The 18,419-nt window shown below is 41.3% G+C and overlaps 2 protein-coding genes across 5 annotated transcripts in view; one reads left to right on the top strand and one right to left on the bottom strand.

The window, feature by feature from the left end:
* Window positions 1–18,419, top strand: part of ARHGAP6 (Rho GTPase activating protein 6) — a 249,737-nt gene that overhangs the window by 121,592 nt on the left and 109,726 nt on the right.
* AMELX (amelogenin X-linked) lies at window positions 6,073–13,437 on the bottom strand. 4 transcript variants are annotated; one of them, XM_032330169.1, is made up of 6 exons: window positions 13,386–13,437; window positions 11,932–11,997; window positions 9,959–10,006; window positions 8,530–8,574; window positions 7,834–8,259; window positions 6,073–6,227 (listed from the first exon to the last, which is right to left on the bottom strand). In XM_032330169.1, exons 2-6 carry the CDS (start codon window positions 11,983–11,985, stop codon window positions 6,222–6,224), a joined length of 579 nt encoding a protein of 192 aa, XP_032186060.1. In that variant the 5' UTR covers window positions 11,986–11,997; window positions 13,386–13,437; the 3' UTR covers window positions 6,073–6,221. The 4 variants fall into 4 exon arrangements, with proteins under 4 accessions (XP_032186060.1, XP_032186058.1, XP_032186059.1 ...); XM_032330167.1 differs by lacking the exon at window positions 13,386–13,437 and having other exon boundaries at window positions 11,932–12,065; XM_032330168.1 differs by lacking the exons at window positions 9,959–10,006; window positions 13,386–13,437 and having other exon boundaries at window positions 11,932–12,063.

Raw genomic sequence — 18,419 nt, 5'->3', positions numbered from 1 at the left:
GTAGTCAACTTGACATTGCATATAAATAAGATAAGCAACTTGACCTTTCTTTCTTGATAGCATTTTATCTTGGAAGAGGTGTAGTGTGCCATAATGATAATTGATACAATAGCCATATCTAAATGATTAGAACGGAAAGAAGCTTTATGGAACACTACAAGGTTCTCAGATAGTCTGTGTCTCTGCCTGTGTCCTTTTACTACAGGTAAACTCAGTGGGCAGTATACACGCACAAACGTGTGTGTGCGTGTGTGTGTGTGTGTGTGTGTGCACCCATTTGTCCTATGTCACACTGTTGCTTTGAACCACTAAAGAGAAAAGAATGTAAATATTTTTGATGTTTCCAGGCAGTCAACCACCCTTAGGGATGGACAAAAGTTTGTGTTCCTTTCTTACTCTTATCTTTCCATCAGCTTAAACTTTGGCCTGTTCCCAGGGAAGCCCTAGGTCAAGGGCAGCCCCAGCCTTCGACCTCCAGCGTGGATGTGGCTGGTAGAGGTCTGAAAAATGAATGACTGTTCCTTTGGAACCAAAATAGTTTTTCTGATGAGGAGAAAAAATAGTGTAGCTGAACTCCGAATTCATCTGTTTTAAAAGAGAACTGGAGGGAAAACCATTTTGGTGTGTACGATTTGACCTGCGGCATAGAAGGGCGCTTCTACAGTTCTTCGAAAATTTCCGTACAAGATCAGGACTCCTGGAATGCTTCGGAAATGACTTGTTATGGATAGTTGAGATGTTCAGCTCTAACCAGCAAGTCTGTTTTGTTTCATCTTTTGTTTAAAATCTTTCAATTAACAGGATTTGCTCTTCTACCTCAGGAAATAGTGTATAGAGCAGTACTGTCCAATAAAACTCCTGGCAGTGATGGAAATGTTCTGTGTCCGCGCTATCCAATATGGTAGCCACTAGTCCCACATGACCTTTTAGCACTTAAAATGTGTCTCGTGTGACTGAGGAAGTGAAGTTCCAATTTTATTTCATTTTAATTCTTTTAAATTCGAATAGCCATGTGGGGATACATACTGAACAGGGCAAGTATAGAGTGTAATTACCAGTTAGTATATACCTCTGATTTCAAGTATTCTATCGTATTATCTCCCTACGTATCTGAATTTTCATTTGGAAAATGCTGCTAACTAGTCACTGTCTCTGTCAAAGTGAAGATGACTTCCGGCTAACCCTTTGAACCCCTGTCTTCAAAGCATACCATCAAGGTATGTGGTTGTATGCTATCAGGGTAGGTGGTTCTGGAAATCCAGGCCAAAACCCAAGTTTGTGAGGTTACATTTTCCTCTGCCCTTTCTAACGCGTGAGCTGGGAGCATTTTCTGATGATTTGGACCTAATATCATTAAACATAGAAGAGGAAAAAGCACATTGTAGCAAATTGAAGCCCAAAAGTGAAATTAGATAATTGACGAGTTTTAAGGCATTATTTCAATCAGAGGAGAACCCACTTAATGTGAGAAGTCAGTGCAAGCACCCAGCTCTTTAAGAATTTAGGGGTTAGATGTTGTGTTTGACCTCTCACCGGAATTTCAGAATTTTAGCGGGAGCTGCTTTGACGGTCATTTCTTTATTTTATTTTATTCGTGCTGTTTCTAGTTCTTCTTTTTCATCCTATAATGCTCATCTCTTTTTTGTTGTTTGATCTTGTTGTTCATTTTTGTTCCTGCTAAAGCCAGTAGTTCCTTTCCCTTAGCCCTTCTTCGGTCAAAATGTTTCTCTGAAAATCAAGTACGCATGAAGTCATTTCTACTTGAAATTTACCTGCAGGGTACCCACCAAGAACCAAAACTCACATCACAGGGAACTGAAGGAAAGAGCTATGTCTGCACTGAGGTAGAAGAAAGGGAGAACAAACTTTTAAATAAATAATTTAATGATTCAAGTTTACAGAAGCAACTTACATTGATTGTGGGAAAAATTGTGTCTTTGTACAAACAGTCGCATCTCGTTCCGAGTTTTTGCCAATGCACATTTATGTGTATTTATGTGTAAGTAAGTTAGTTACATGTTAAGGCCACGTGTAGTAGTACGTATGATAGATGATTTTGGTCTTAAGTTTTAGTTTGTCACGTTTTCTCCACTAATAAATTTTCTTCTAAAGCATACTTTTTTATCACATTACTCCTTCAGCTAGAGGTAAGAAAATTGAAATTTCTCATAGTATAACTAATGTTGTGACCAACACCTCTGCGTGTATCCTTTCGTGTATTTTGATGGCTCTCTTAAGGTAATTCCCGCACACACACCCCCAAAAGGATGCATATTGAAGTCCTCACCAACAGAGAGTAAACAGGGGCAGAGTAGATTTCAGATTTATTAGTGACATGAGAGTGGTTCTGACTGACTTATTTTGCTCCGCATAATACCCTCCAGTTCCATGCATGTCGATGTAAATGGTAAATACTCATCATTTATTAGTGACATGAGAGTGGTTCTTGTGAGAAGGGAGTTTCCCTGAGGTGGTTTCCTCAACTTCATCTGTCTATTCAGCTGAATTTCAAAGACGTAGTACAGCTTCTTAAATAATCTACTTTTGTTTGTTCCCTGATTTAAGAATTCTTCGGGCGAAAGTTTGGGTTTATTAGTGCACTTATGGCCAGTCCTGCTATCTATGTCAGCCTGTGCTTTGAGGCTCAGTCATTAGAATCTAGTGATTTTCTTCCATATTTTACTCAAGTACAGTGTTGGGCAGCTGGCTCTGCCTGAGTTGTAATGAATTAGAAATGCTCTGTTTATTCATTTTACATCAGATACATTCTTCTATGTGGTGACGGCCACATCCATGTCAGAATTCTGTCGGTTGCAGCCATCTGCCACAGTTGGGGAGTCAGGAAATAAAATAGCCTCAAAACCAGGGTGGAACTTCTGAAGTAACAATCCCAAGGCCAATGTACTTAATTTTGTTAGGGAGAATATGTTTACAAATAAGCTACACGTTACAAGATGTAAATATACATTAACAAAAAGAAGTGATAGCCAAGAGCCGAGAGGAACAATTACAGTGAAAAGGCAATTTAGAACAGGCGTTAAGAGCTTCGAGATCTCTGAAATGCCAACACAACACACTTCACTGACCGGTGTTCCTACGCCTCATTCTGGATCATCAGAGAGGTGCTGTGTTGTGGTTAATAGACATTGTTTAATGCAGTAGAATAATGTCCGTTGTAGCCTACCATGAAAATGATTCTATTAAAACACATGTTTGGCCATTGAATACACAAGTTTCTGTTTCTCATAAAATTAACTTACGCATTACATCTCATTCCATAGTGAGTACTTTTCAGAGTCCAAGACCTGACTTTTTCCCTGTAGTTCAAAATGTGATTTGAGTGTGTGTGTGTGTGTGTGTGTGTGTGTGTGTATAAGTTGAATCATTATAAAAGGAGAATTATTTTGTCAATGACTTTTCCAAATAGAGAGTCCTCTTATATCAGAAAAATTGAAAGCAACTCCAGTCTCACTCCAGAGTTTCTGGTTTTTTTCCAGTGTCACACATCGTCTCCCAAGTAACATCAGCCCTTATACCCTCCAAATGTTTCTCAGCAGAAATGAATGTAATGACAATATTTTCATCAACTGTGAAAGGCAGTGTGTGGGGAGGCATATGTTTTCTGGAATACACCAGGATATATATCTCTGTCTATCCACTGGCTTTTTTTTCCCCAGGAAATGCATTGACAACATAATTCTTAGTTCTGGCCAAATAAGCTTTAAATTATTGAAAGAGACATGACATGACACAAATTCCGGGGCTCCTGCTATTGATATCATGACCCACAATTGAAAAGTACTGTTATGGAAATAGAGTGTTTTATCCATCTAGGAATAGATGGTTCCAGGGTAGGTTAATTCAGGGACACAATGATGCCACCAAAGACTTAGGTCCTTCCTGGTCATATGGTAGACATAGCTCCAGGCATCATATCCTCAAACAAATAGACCCAAAGACAGAATAGCACTCTTTCCTAGCATGAGTGTGTGTGTGTGTGTGTGTGTGTGTACTTTTCCTTTTTCTTAAAAATTCAATTAGCCAGCATATAGTACATCATTAGTTTCAGATGTAGAGTTCAATAATTCATCAGTTGCATATCACAACACCCAGTGCTCATCACATCACGTGCCCTCCTTAATGCCCATCCCCCAATTATCCCATCCCCCCACCTGCGTCCCCTCAGTTGTTTCCTGCAGTTAAGAGTCTCTCATAGTTTGTCTCCCTCTCTGATGACTTCCCATTCAGTTTCCCCTCCCTTCCCCTGTGATCCTCTGCATTGTTTCTTATATTCCAGGTACAAGTGAAACCATATGATAATTGTCTTTGATTGACTTATTTTGCTCAGCATAATACCCTCTAGTTCCATGCATGTCGATGTAAATGGTAAATATTCATCCTTTCTGGTGGCTGAGTAATATTCCTCTGTTTTTATGTACCACATCTTCTTTATCCATTCATCTATTGATGGCCATAAGGGCTCTTTCCATAGTTCGTCTATTGTGGCCATTGCTGCTATAAACATTGGGGTGCCTATGGCCCTCCTTCTTTTCACTACATCTGTATCTTTGGAGTAAGTACCCAGTGCAATTGCTGAGTTTTAGAGTAGCTCTATTTTTAACTTCTTGAGGAACCTCCGTACTGTTTTCCAGATGTGTGTGTATTTTTTAATTGGAAAGTAATCTTGCCCCCCAGAAACTCCTCCTCATTCATCGTTCAGGTTCCACCTCAACCCGTCCCTCCGCCAGTCACTAGCAAAGGGAGTAGATTCCGTGTTTGGTGTGGATATGGTGTGTTATGGTAATTGATGCCATAATTGGCATGGAGAAGTGAACATTCATTCCCTGGGACAGGGGAGGGGCTCATCTGTCCTGGGTTTGTGGAAGGCCAGATGCTGGGAGCAATTCCAGCTCTGCCGACACAGAACGAGTGGTGAGGAAAGCTATCGTGCAGCTAGCTAAGGAAGTCTGCCGTATTTGCCAGGGCATCTTGACCGTACTCCTGTCCTAGTGTTAATGGTGCTAGGCCTTCTCTTGTCAGTATTTCTTAGCTCGTTTCATCCCTTTGGTAGGTTCTAGATTTCTTAAGGATGGGAACTTACTGCTTTCACCAGGGCATGGAATAGTGCCTTACCCTAAGGGGTGATAAATAAATATTTTCTAAATTGATCAGGATTGGTTCGAGTTGATTAAAAGATTTCTTACATTTTTATGGGATCCTAGTTCTTTTAAATCAAGTTATTTGTTTAACTATCAAGACCCTCCCTGTAAAGTTATGTTTATTCATGCCAGAAAATGATTAAGGAGCCTTGATCATAAAGGTACTGTGGGTGCTGTGTAATGTAAACCCTAAAAGGACTGTTTACAATTCTGTGTGGGCGTAGGAGGAAAAAAGTATTCAAATATAAATACGAGTGGGAAAGAAAAGTTGTGTTGAGTCCATTTTATGCATCTGTTAACATTTGGAAGACTATACAGTACAGTTTATCATCTTAAAAATTATTAAGTGAAAGAAATGACTTGTGTACAAAACCACTGTGAGTCTCTGTTTGAAGCTCCATTTAATAAGAGTTTTCTTAGGAAAACTGATTACCCCAATCATTTAAAATTCAACACATTGTTATACATATCACATAATTTCAGTTAAAAATCCTTTTCAGTAGAATGAGATCAAAAGATTGGATTTTGGTTACTAATGTGGTGCAAGGTATAAAGCCCGTGTTCCAAGTCTTAACTTGTTTTGTAATATAAACATTTCCCAAGGGCTTATTTTTTTCAATTTAAAGAACTCTTCATATAAACGTCCCTTCATTTGATTTAGGTTCAGTAACTATACATGTTCATAATTTTTCACTTCATCTATTATGATAACTACTGCATAAACTTCTGGGGTTTTTTTTTCATGTTTTGAGATGCTATCCGTTTTCTCCGCAAGGAAAAATAGCCCTCACTTGCCTGCAAAATGGTCAGTTGTGCAGGTGTGTGAGCAGTTCCTACCTTATCCGAGAAAGGCCATTTATAATACCTTCTCTGAAGTGACATGAAATTGTAAGCTTCAAACAACACAAAGATGTGAGTGATTATTAAACCATTTTATTGTTTGCTAACGGTACTGATTTTTAGTTACAGAATTTACTAAGTGAAGTGATGGCAGGCAAAACGCGTCGTGCTCTTGTGTCATTCTGGAAGCGCCTGAAGTGCTTCTTCTCATTTCCTGATGTCTTAATCCTTAAAATAATAACAAAAGGAAGAATTAAAATAATTTACAGATATTCCTAGTGAGTATCATTTACAATCACACATATGGCTTCCGTTTTGCCATAATGATGTACAGCCGTTTAAGTCGAACTCTGTAATTTTCCAAACTTCTTTGTTATCTCATTGTTATTGGAGAGGAGGTATCCAGAGTGAACGTTCCTGCCTTCAGGACACTTCCAACTCTTCCGTAATAATAAAGTACTAATAGCTGCCCTTTCCCTGAGGACTTCCTGCGTGCCAGGCTCTGAGCTCGTCACTTGATTTTTATTTTCCGTAAAACAACTCTAAGAAGCTACCAGTATTGGTACTCTGATTTTACATAAGAGTTTTTTGGCTTTTTTTTTTTTTTTAAGAGTTCAAACTACCTGCCCAAAGTCACCTTTCCAGAAATAGCTCTGGCAGGATGTGAGCACATTATAAAGTTCATGGCCTTAATCATTAATGAAGCAATGAATAAATGCACGTTCTATGTAGAGGGAACCGTACCTTAGACTAGAAGAATCGATGAGAGGCACCAAATTCTTTGGGATATGATTTCCAAAATTCTGCCCCATATTCTCCACAGATATGCTCATAATTATGAAGCCATAAATGGCAGGCACTGTAATTTTTTGTTGGGAAACTATGGTATTTGTACTTGGACAGAGGCTGGAAGTTATCAGAGGTAGTCACTTTTTCTTCTTTTACAAAAGGGAAAACACCCATAGATTTGAAGTAACTTGGACAGTATCGTTTTCTCTTCGGAGGCAAAGCCCAGACTGGAACCTGGGTATCCTCTAGCTCCCCATCCAGGCCATTTCCATCTCCGCCCTCACTGCACCTCAGTAGAAAAGTCCTCAATACTGTTTGTAACTTGGAATTACATATGCAGTAGAATTACATAATCTTATATACACAGAATATGGATTTGTGGATATGAATATGAGTCATTTATTTTATTGGCTTCTTCCCACTCATTTGGAAGAACTTTCTGTAATGCAGTTAATTTTGTGCTTGTGGAAACTTCTTGCTGAGAGTTTAATCTATAGAACCCAGTACTGAGAATGAATCTAATAAACCGTCTAGCTTCCTCCGAGTTAGATTAAAATCCTCTCTAGACTGGTAATCTTCCTTTAAAGAGATTAAAGAGGTCTTCAAAGAGATTTCCCCCCTACCTTTTGTAGCCTGTTCAAATATTTACATCCCCCTCCACTTTCAAAAATCACTTTTTTTTTTAATCTTCAGTGCAATTCTAGCCTAGTCTTCCTAGTCAAACCCTTGAACTATAAGGAGACCTGATATCCCCTTACACTGCTCTCCTTAAAATTAATGGGTTTCAGTAACACATATTCTGGGAGAAATTCAAAATAATCGTAGGATTTAAACCCACCATGAAAACTATGGTCATAATTCCTAAGCTTCACTGATAAACTTATTTATAATATGAAGTTACAACACACGCTTGGACTCATAGAGTCACTAACCTGTCTAGCTCCTGAAACTCTAGACCCTGGATTGTTTGAGAACTTAGAACTCGGGGGGTCAGTTTTGCTTTACCATTTTCCCAGGCACCACAGTGGCTTCAAGCGCTACTCACCACTTCCTCCCGCTTGGTCTTGTCAGTTGCTGGCCAGGCTTCCAGAGGCAGGTCAGGAAGCATGGGGGGCAGGGGCTGTATGGGGAACATCGGAGGCAGAGGTGGCTGTGGCGGCAGGGGCTGGATGGGGTGCACGGGTGGCTGGGGCTGGATGGGCTGGTGAGCCTGTGGCTGGACGGGCTGGGGCTGGAAGGGCTGCTGGGCTGGCAGAGGGAGGTTTGGCTGGTGGTGTTGGGTTGGAGTCATGGAGTGTTGGCCAGGAACTGGCATCATTGGTTGCTGGGGGACCACGGGCTGCTGAGCTGGCATCATGGGGATGTGGTGATGAGGCTGTAGGGCGTGGTTCGGGGGATTCTGCTGGGACAGCACGGGAATGATTTGGTGGTGCAGCCATCCACCCATGGGTTCGTAACCATAGGAAGGGTACTGGTGAGAAACAAAGAGTCAGGTTTACCATTGGCTCCGTTGACTTCCAGCCGGAGAAATAGTCATGTTTTCTTTGTCATTATTACTATGAGTATTTATTCATTTTTTTTTCCTGTGCAAGAATTTCTGACTGTGTACACAGATATGACCTTTTACAGGCTAGATTTTCCGTTAGTGTCTGTGTGTGGCATAGATATGTTATTTCATTTAAAGGGGAATTGAAATGCATGCTTATATTTTAAGGGAACAAAGAAAAAAAAATCTACATACCGGATGCCTTATCATGTTCTGGTACCACTTCAGGGGGGTAAGCACCTTAAGAAAAAGAGACATTAGAATACATTTGCTTTAATTTCGTTGCATGAAATGCAGACTCACTGTTGCAGTCCTGTCAATACTGATAGCCTGAAAGCAGGAGTTCTACAGAACAAGAATAAAGTTAACATTTCTCAGGAGCTTCCTAAGTGCTGGGCGCTACATTACCTCCATCACACACATGTTTCATGGGTTCTCACATACCCTGAGGCAAGTATCCTCACCCTCACTATTACAGACGAGGTCATGGGGAGTTCAAGAGGTTCATGGGCTTGATCAAGGTCACAAAAGTAGTAATTCTGGTCAACTCCACAGCACCTGCTCTTGTTTGCAAGAGCAAAACAAAACAAAACAAATAAATGTGCCATAACATTAGTCATATCCTTTTTTGATTTGCTGTCACAATGAAAAAATAAAGAAGCCAGAAAATCTGTCCCTCAACCTAGAAACTCGGGTTTTCTGGTCAAATATGTCAACCTTTTAAGGTTTCACAGGAAATCTTGCCTCTAAGTGTTACTCACAATTTCCTCAGCTTGTATGAGTAAACAGATTCACAGAATGTCATCTGAACCTTGGAAAGAAGTAAGAGTTTAGTCCTCCCTAAATGGTATATACTTGGTTAACCTCAGTTCTGGGGATTTCGTGGTGTAGTAGTACAGTATTTGATATGAATACAACAATTACTAACCTTGCTCAAATTGTACTTGACAAAGCACCTGCTATATTGCTTAACTATTTTGCTCCTCAAGCCATATTTTGAAGTGTGGGTATTATAATTATTTCCCTTCTCCAGATGAGGAAACCAAAGTTTTAGAGAGAGAAAACTATTTGCCTATGGTCGTGTGATTTGTATGGGGTTGGGAAGAGCCTCAAACCTGATTTCCAGAAATCTCTTGCTTTCCATTGCTCTGCAGAATGTCTCACAGACCCCTTGGTCACTGATCACTGATCTTTCAGTAAAGACGACAAAGGCAACACGTAGAGCATGAACATCTTAGAATCAAGAGTTTCTAGTTGGGAAGGATCTTAAATAGCGTCTTACCTGACCCCCCACCTTCCCCAGGCTGAAATAGAACAGAGCTGTTCAGCCAGAGTTCACTTTCTGCACTACCATGCAGCCCCACCCTGAGTGGGAGCTCACGATGAATAGCTTTATAGCCATGTAAGGAGGAGAAACTGAGTCAGAGAGGCCAAGTAGGAGTGTGCTGGGGCAGTACAGGCTTGAGGCAACCTATCAGGGCTTAAACCAGGAAGCTGGTAATGGGAACTAAAAAAAAGCAGGACTGAGAAACATCTTGAATAAAGAATCAACACACTATTCTTTACAGAGCCCGGGACTTTGTTAACTCAAACAATGGTCAAAATTAGTAAAGAGAAAAATTACCTCATAGCTGAAGTTGATATAACCAGGGTGCCCAGGATGAGGTGGTAGCTTTTATAGAAGGGAAAGGAGGAGAAGAAGAAAGAGGGAGAGGGAGAGAAGAGGGGGGGGGGAGAGAGAGAGGAAGAGATTAAGTCAATATGCAATTGTTCACATTAAGAGAGACTGAAGCTACTTTAAAAAAATCTATATGGTGCTGAATATATTTAAGGTCTACTTTTCGTTTGAGCATGTATGCTGTGTAGGACAGGAGTCCTCTTATTTTAAAGTGGTCCAGAGGAACTAAATGACTTTCCCAAGACCTAGAAGCAAAAACCAGCACACGTTTATCCTCCAGTGATCTTCGGACACCCCCTTCCCCCATCCGTGGGGTCAACTAACCCTGCTCTCTCCCGTCTGCCATTTTATGTCTTCCTGCGGCTCGCTCCATGTTGGAAAGAGAGATGGGTTTCTCTTACACAGTTAGGAGATACCAACAGGAAGAGAACTAGCTCACAAACCTTCCCTTATAGATCAGGAGGTGGGTAAGTGCTTCAGTATGGAAGACAGTCCTCACAACGGACATGCAAAGCACATGCACAACAACAGAAGCGACAACTACCTGTGAATTCTTGATGAGTGTGTGGGGATGGGTGTGGTCAGGTGGAAACGTTATGAGTCCCATGGAAAGTGAAAGAGTTGATTCATGAAATTTACTCTGATTCTTTTTATGATTCTGTCAAAGTTTTTATGGCAGAAAAAAAATTTAAGTTAAAAAAAAAAAACAGCCTGAATCATTATCTACGTAAGGACTGTCTGTGCCATCAAAAGGGAGGCCACGTGGCGGATGCCCGCATTGTGCAATGCTGGTTGGCCCTGGATGGGGGGTAGGAAGAGGAGCAGGGACCAAGCGGAGCCTCTCCTCAGACATTGAGCTGATTAAGGCTCTGTGATTTTTAAGTGGTCGCATTTTATAAGAGGGTTTGTTTGATCTCATCTGAATGTGAATTCTTCTAGTCAGAAACTGCCTTTCCTGTACCTTCTTGATAGAAGCCCTTAGGGAGTAGGGTTATTCAATTGAGGAGTGGAAAAAGGGCTCAATTTGTAATGCAGAGGCCCCTCAGGGGCCTAGAAATTGCCCCAATGCAGGATTGCGGGAAGGCAGAGCACAGAATCTTGGTCTTGTGGGCAAGAGAGGAAGAGAGGAGGCAGATACACAAGTTTGCTGGCTTCTGGTTGTATCAACTGCTCTCTATGCCACCGAAAGGCAGCTGGGTCCTGCTTTGCCTGCGTGGGATCTGAGCTCTCTAACCTTATGAATCTGTGTCTAAAGAGAATGGGTCAGACTTCCTGGTCCTTGGTACATTCGAATGGAGAAACTATCCGCACAAATTGGGCACAGTTAGAATTCTGGACGACTGCACGGAAGCCCCCATGTGCCGAGCAGGTGTGCGCAAGGGGACGAGGCCTCTGACAATGAGGAGATGGTTCAAGAAGGAAATTCCTGACATAGAAACCTTACCCTCTGAAGGATAACAAGACAGTAGGGTTCGGAGGGCAGGAAGAGAGTGGGGACATTCGTGAGAAATTGGGGTTTAAAGAGAACTGGCTTTTCTGTAGTATTTGCCTAAGGCTGATTGAGCACTTTCTCTGGAGGCCTTTCGAGGGTCCCTTCCAAAAGTTTCCTCCATCTAGAGATGGGCAATGATATTTACAAGCGACTTGTTTGCATAGACTCTCCTGAGGTGCTTGTTAAAATGCAGAGTCCTGGGCACTGCCCCGACTCTGGCCGTCCCGAATCAGAGAGAGGCTTGGGTGGAGGCCTCTGAGAGGACTTTTTCTAAGAAACTCTTCCAAGTGTTTCTTAAACGCAGAGACATTTGAGGACATCTGATCTCGTACTGTCTTAAACCCGCAAGTTGGCCAACTGTGGGGCAGATTTTTATTTCCAAGCTTGTGAAATTGGATATTGACATCTGCAGGGGTGTTTTACTCACAGGCATAGCAAAGGCTGCTCCCAAGAGGCAGGCAAACAAAATCCAGGTCCCCATGTCTTGATGGCCCTGAAATAGAAGTTGACACTTTTCAAAAAATGTTTTTGCAAATATGGACATAATTAATGCTCCCTAAAACCCACATAGCCCATATTAGTCCATTGCCAGTAAAAAAGGATGGGGGCACATTTTGTGAGGTGACTTCATTCACATGTGATTCCTAGTGCGGAGCTCATTCCATTGCTTTTGGAATCCCGATAGTAGTGAGGATGCTTCTCATTTCATCAGAGAGCAGAACAAACTGTAGCCATGTGAAGCCATCAGTACGTGATCTGCTGTGCTATTTTCCTACACGTCTGCAGCCTGGGGAGTCCTAGAAACTAGCTGTAGCTTATAATTAATGAGCCCAAGAACAGAGTGAGCTCTAAAAGCTGCGCAGATCTTCAGGTTGGCTATTTGATACGCAGTTGGCTATTTGATACTTCTAGAACCAGGAAGGCACAAAAATGGGGGTGTTGTTGGTTTTGTTTTGTTTTGTACAGTCCACCTGACCATTGCTACTGTTAAAAACAAAGACTAATCATCTGAGAAGAGGCATTAAAATAATCTTCCAACATAGAGTAAGGAAGGAGTAAAGTGGAGTTCCAGGTGTTTCGGCGGCGAGGACTTCCAGCAGGACCTGCAGGAGACACCTGTAGAGCTCTACATACGGAGCAACAGGTGTGGTCGAATGGAAGGGAGAGGGCAGTGCCAAGACTTTGTGGTGATCCCATGAATTGTGAATGACAGCTCCTTGAAACTTGCCATATTTAGTCAATGACTTCTTCCTTTTCGTTTGGCCCGGCACTGTAGTTATACACTTTATGACCCTTGGGACACGAAGCAAAACAGGCCATCCTAAAATATGCACATTGCTCTGTGGTAGGAATTGTTGACTATGAAAGCTGTCAGAAGTATCTTAAATTTTGCAGAGAAAGTGAGTAGCTTGTGTAATAATGTTGGCCATAAAAAGCACACTGATGTTTTCTACCTCCAAATGTGTTTAAGTTTGAATTAATGAGAAAAGACCACATTTCGTTGATGGTTCTATTTGATGTAATTAAACAAAATGGATTTTAAAGTAGTAGATGACAGCCTGTGAAAAAGATCATTTTTATCTTAATTGATAAGTAATTAAAATAAATATTTTGCTGTGAGATTTGGCCCTGAAAAGTGCTTTGGGATGCTGGAAGTAAAATTAAAAAAAATAATACAGAGAAACATTTTGCTGCATTAGAAGGTAAAATAATTCATCTAAGTAATCAGTCTAATTGAATTATGGTCCAACTGAAGAAGTAACCAAATATGACAGCATGAAGTATTAGAAATGCAGAATACATTTGCATCTTTTATACATGAAATGCAGAAAAAGAAGTAAGCACAATAGAAAGGGTACCAAAGGAATAAAATCCACATACCTTTGAATATGCGTATTCAGAGGAAGTTTCTGTCTGAAACTCAGGGATGCTTGATCCTGTAGCTTCCTTCCAACTAAGAGCTCAATTTATATCATTCACTGCATCTAGGGCAGCCAATCAGATTTCTGAAGGAAAATGTGTTGAGTATAACTAAAAACCCCTGTATCATGAAGTTTTACAAACTATGATCAAACAGAAGGCTGCATGTTGTCATTAGTGCAGATACAGTCTTTCATTATGGGCAATAATAGGTTTAACAGGCAAAAAAATTTCATCAGACTGTTTTTAAGTCCACTTTTAAGTCAGCAAATAAGTTGGCTGCACATGCTGATACATTCAAAGTTACTTTTAAGAAGTAGCTGTGTCGTGTCTGGTCCCCGGCTCCAGCAAACACAACATTGTTCTTGACCCAAAAAAGCTAGATTGTTGAATTTCTGTAGTGTAATCAACATGTCCCCTAGGGTTCCCCAGCTCTTTCAGATCAGGAGACGTTGATTCAAACTCCCATTCTGGTAAACCCCCAGGATTCTCCCCAGTATTTCTCTGAGGGATTCTAAGTTCAGGATCGCCACCTCTGTTTTCTACTTTCATTGGAAGTATTTTCTCTGTTCCCTGTGGCCATTCCTTTAACAGCAATCCGGTGTCCCCTGAAAGAGGGGACAAAGGCCCTTTCTCTGTGGCCCCATCCTACCACGCATCTGCCACGCAAGCAACCATGAACCCAAGACGATCACAGTAGCAAAACTTGGGCTGAAGGTCTGAAGGACAAGGCAGGAAAGGATGTCCCGCATCCCACAGAACAGCTCAGCCTCTCTCTGTGATGGTCCTCCTTTGCCCACATCCTTCTGGCCCAATCCCTCTTTCTCTTATGAACAAATCCAAATTCCTCTCTTTCTTTCTCAGAGCCTCTGAACTTCCCTGGTAGGCACGTTGTCCCCATGTTCTCAGCAGCCTCTCCTTTGCCTAAACGACAGCAACCAAAGCTCTTCCCTCACTGAGAGGACCTCTGATCTAGCTACTCAGTCCATATGTCTTTTACTCTCCTACCTTAGTAAAGCATATGGATTCTTTTGCCTGTTGTTCTAGCATCTCATCAGTTAAAAAGCAAATCTGTAACTTTTGATGAGAGGCGGCTGCTGAGCTGTCTATGAATATTAGTTCAGTAGAGGGAATGCTGAATTTATATATACTCAGACACTAGCGGTGGTATAGCCAGATCTCTTTTACTACTTAAGTAATATTTTTTTTTAATTTTAAAAGATTTTATTTACTTATTTGAGAGAAAGAGAGCAAAAGTGGGGAGCAGCGGGTAGAGGGAAAGGAAGAGTCAGGCTTCCCGCTGAGCAGGGAGCCCAGTGCGGGACTCGATCCCCAGACTCCAGGATGGTGACCTGAGCTGAAGGCAGATGCTTAACCAACTGAGCTGCCCAGGTGCCCCAGCTTAAGTAGTATTTTTAGAGTTTATACAGGTACATATATTTTTATATACACGCTTCGCATTGGCTGAATTAAATTCAAGGAGAAAATACCCGTGGGAGGCAATGTAGTACTATTAAGAACTAGAGCTTAGACTTACGTGGTTCCCGACCCCAGCTTCACCACACTCGGCATGCAGTAAGGGTCTAAAAAATGCGAATAAATAAGATTACAAGTTGATCTTTGTGGATGAATTAGTAGGGAACAAATAACCATGGTGAAGAAAGGTGGATCTCTCAAGCAGAGAGCGAGAGACAGATCGCAGAGAGGAAAGTGGAAGATGGTAACAGACAAAAGGTATGAGTAAAAGTGAAGGTGGACTGTAGTTCTAAAAGCCAGCTGTGTTCAGGGTTTGCATTTATTCCTGAGTGTGTTAGTGGTGAGTTGTCTATCAGAGGCAGGAAGGATTCCTTCCCTTTGAAGGAAATTATGAAATGGATTTTAAGAGAATTGGCATCAGCTTACTTCGAGGAGGAGAAGGTGGGGGTGTGATGCAAAGTGGCACGGGAAAGGCGAAGGGAGAGGAACGGCAGTGTAGATCACATCATCTTCTTTTTCAGTCCTTTTTTCTGTTTTATTTAATTACATATAATGGTGTCTGAAAAGATTCAGGACATATAGTTCTTGCAAACTCATGGTTCATCTCTACTAACAAAGTCACTGGTGAACTATTAGTGGTCTTGTGTGTTACAGAACTTACCTCATTACTTTGTGTCCCACTTCAAGACTGAGAGACTCAAGTATTTGTCCACAAGAATCAACAGAAAGATCCCGCATTGCGCATGAATTTCTCCGGCCCACTGGCTAGTGAGTTACTGCCATTTCACCGTGGACAGTTGTGCAGGCTTTGAAGGCAAATACAATAGTAACGATGTGGTTCTTTCTGTTTATTTTCTCCACTGTGTGTTCTGAGTCGTGGGGTATTAAAATATGGATCTCTCTGCTGAAATGTCTTCCGCTAATTTAGGTCCCACATATGCAGTTTGAAAGTTAATGTTGGGGGGGGGACAAAATTTCAATTGAAAATCTTTTGCTGTAGGCAATTATTTCATTTATGAATACATTGAGTTTATAAAAGAAAACAGAATTTACTGGATCGGCCGCTTATTTTGTCCTGTAGAGGCTGTAACATTTCCAAAGTATTTGTTCTTGTTTTTCTTACTCTTTGATGTCAGATACTGTCTTCTCTTTTTAAAAAGAATTGCTATTTAAAAAAAATGGATCATAAGTGTAAAATATTTTTCTCTCTGGCATTATCCCTGGAACAACTGCAACAAGATGACCCGAGAAGGTATCTTCGTTCACTTGGGCTTTCATTCCATATACGGATGCTGAATACCGAAGAACCTGAGACCATTCGTATTACTGTAGCACACAAATACACCCTGAATTGATTATCATCTCTAGAAGCTTTTCTCCAAAACGATGAATGAATAAACACCCTTATGGATTACAGGTTCCCATTCTTGCTTAGTGGGAAGAAAGAGCGTCTAAGAAAGGGTTATTTAAAAAAGAAAAAAATCACACTTGGGACACCTTTTTGCCCAGAAGCATCTGCTCTCAAGTCCTTCCTGAGACCTGTAGGATCAAGCAAGGCTGCAAAAGATGCAGCTCGTGTGGAAGGGCCTCAGGCTGGGAAGCCTTCTACTGTTTTTGGCACAAATCAAAACCCAGATGGTTCCCGCCCGTGGTAAGAGTTGAGGGAAAGCACGGGTTAATCCTGGGCGGCGGGAATCTGACCCACCACCATTATGTCTCCTCACGTGGGCCTCATCGGATCCATTTAATGGAAGGAGGCCATGGCAGTCAAGAGCCGAAGCAGTCTGGAGCTCTGAGAGGAAGCATGTCTTAAATGTCTTCACCTCCCGCAATGCCTGGCTTCAAACAGTAAGCTTTCAACAACAACAACGGATTTTATGGTTATTCTTTTCCTTGACTCGCAACTCATCGCATTCTGCTGTGTCCATGTTGCTGATGCCAACAGCTTCTCCCCTCCTAGTTGGCTGCTTCTAATTTACAGCATGCCGGGAAAATCTGAAGGCCAAGCTTGTTAGAATTTTGTGTGGACTTCAAGCGAAGAGATGCCCTAAGCGGTATTGGCGCTCGAGGCTCGCTTGTGAGAAAAGTTCAAACGTTTCAGTCTTGGGGCCTTGCTTTTTGACCGCTGGGAGGAGCTTTGGTTTTGTTTTGGAGGTTTGCCCCCTTTGCTTAACTTCCTGGGTTCGAGCAGTGATTGAGGCATACAGGGGACCTTCAGATAAGTCAGGTGTTAGGAGTTCCAGAAGCCTTTCTTATCTTCTAGGGGAGCTCCACTCTCAAGTCTTTCTTTTAAAGCAGGTCCAAGATTGTCCAATATTCTGGAATATTTCAAGAGTGAGTATTCTTAAGTAGTTGGAGCCAAAGTCAGCTTTTAAATGTTTCTTCTGTGGAAATTTATTTACAAGAAAATCTTGATCTCTAAGCTGCTGTTTTGGTTTGGTTTGGTTTGGTTTGGTTTTTTGCTGGAGTGGACTGTACCCTCTTGAGAACTCAGGTACACTGCTGCTAAGGGATTCCAGTCAACGTGGTGACTTCCCTTTGCAACCCATGGAGGTCAGATATTGTGTCTTAAACGTTTTGGGGAGCTCTTTGTTATCTAGAAAAATCTCTTTCTCAATCTAGGTGCTGGATGAATGTGTTGATTAATTAAAGAAAATGTAGAGAAATTATCTGTGTCACTCTGAAAATGCATAAAGAAGGTCCTTGATCTATGTGGCTTTTTCATAGACAAGGAAATCTTGGTATCTTGATATCTTGATTCACCAGGATGACAGATGACTCAGCATCACTGTCGAGTCCTCCAATGGACTTTCAGGCAAATGGCTTCTAATAAGAACCTTCAAAGGGAGATACTGTAAAAAGGTTTCCAGTCCATTATCCTAACATCCTTGTTATGTTTGGCTCTGATCTGTTAGTTCAAACTATTATTTACTCTGAACAAATATACTATGATAGATCCACTTGATCTTTTCTTATTTGTGACTGAGTTTGTTTGCTTAAGATAATAAAGCTTTATTATATTATTATTATTATTATTATTATTATTATTATTTTCTTGGGCTTCTAGAATCACTTCAGCCCAAGGAGTAATATGAAAAGAATAACAACAAAAAACCCTCTCTCACTCCCATTCACATACTTCGTTGATTGCAAGCCATCAGTATCTATTCCAGAATACCCTGGAAATAACCATGTTTTAGGACTGTTTGTTGGAAGCTATGAAAAAAAGGAGGGATTGTTTACTGGCTAACAGCATTTAATAAGTGAGTAGACTTGGGACAGGGAGCATAAGAAAAGCAGTAACAGAAGTAAGGAAACAGAAAGAAAAAAGGCACAAGTAAGAAGAGGGAAATGTAGTGATATTTCGAAGTGGTGATCAAGGATGGGGACAGGCTTATTAGCAAGCCACCAGTGTCCTGAAAAGAGCAGATAAAACTTATTAATGAGGGGTGCCTGGGTGGCTCAGTGGGTTAAAGCCTCTGCCTTTGTCTCAGGTCATGATCTCAGGGTCCTGGGATT

Source organism: Mustela erminea, chromosome X (assembly GCF_009829155.1).
Source record: "Mustela erminea isolate mMusErm1 chromosome X, mMusErm1.Pri, whole genome shotgun sequence".
Classification (NCBI taxonomy): Eukaryota; Metazoa; Chordata; class Mammalia; order Carnivora; family Mustelidae; genus Mustela; species Mustela erminea.
Note: the sequence above shows the minus strand (reverse complement) of the source record. Positions and strands in the feature narration are given on the sequence as shown.

Bases quoted from the DNA above. Each gene is read 5' to 3' on its own strand.
- AMELX (XM_032330166.1), bottom strand. From the start codon at position 12,048: ATGTCCATATTTGCAAAAACATTTTTTGAAAAGTGTCAACTTCTATTT. The intron at 10,007-11,931 runs GTGAGTAAAACA...CTTCTATAAAAG, and splicing joins GAGCAGCCTTTGCTATGCCT to CTACCACCTCATCCTGGGCA. The intron at 8,575-9,958 runs GTAATTTTTCTC...CTTTTTCTTAAG, and splicing joins ATATCAACTTCAGCTATGAG to GTGCTTACCCCCCTGAAGTG.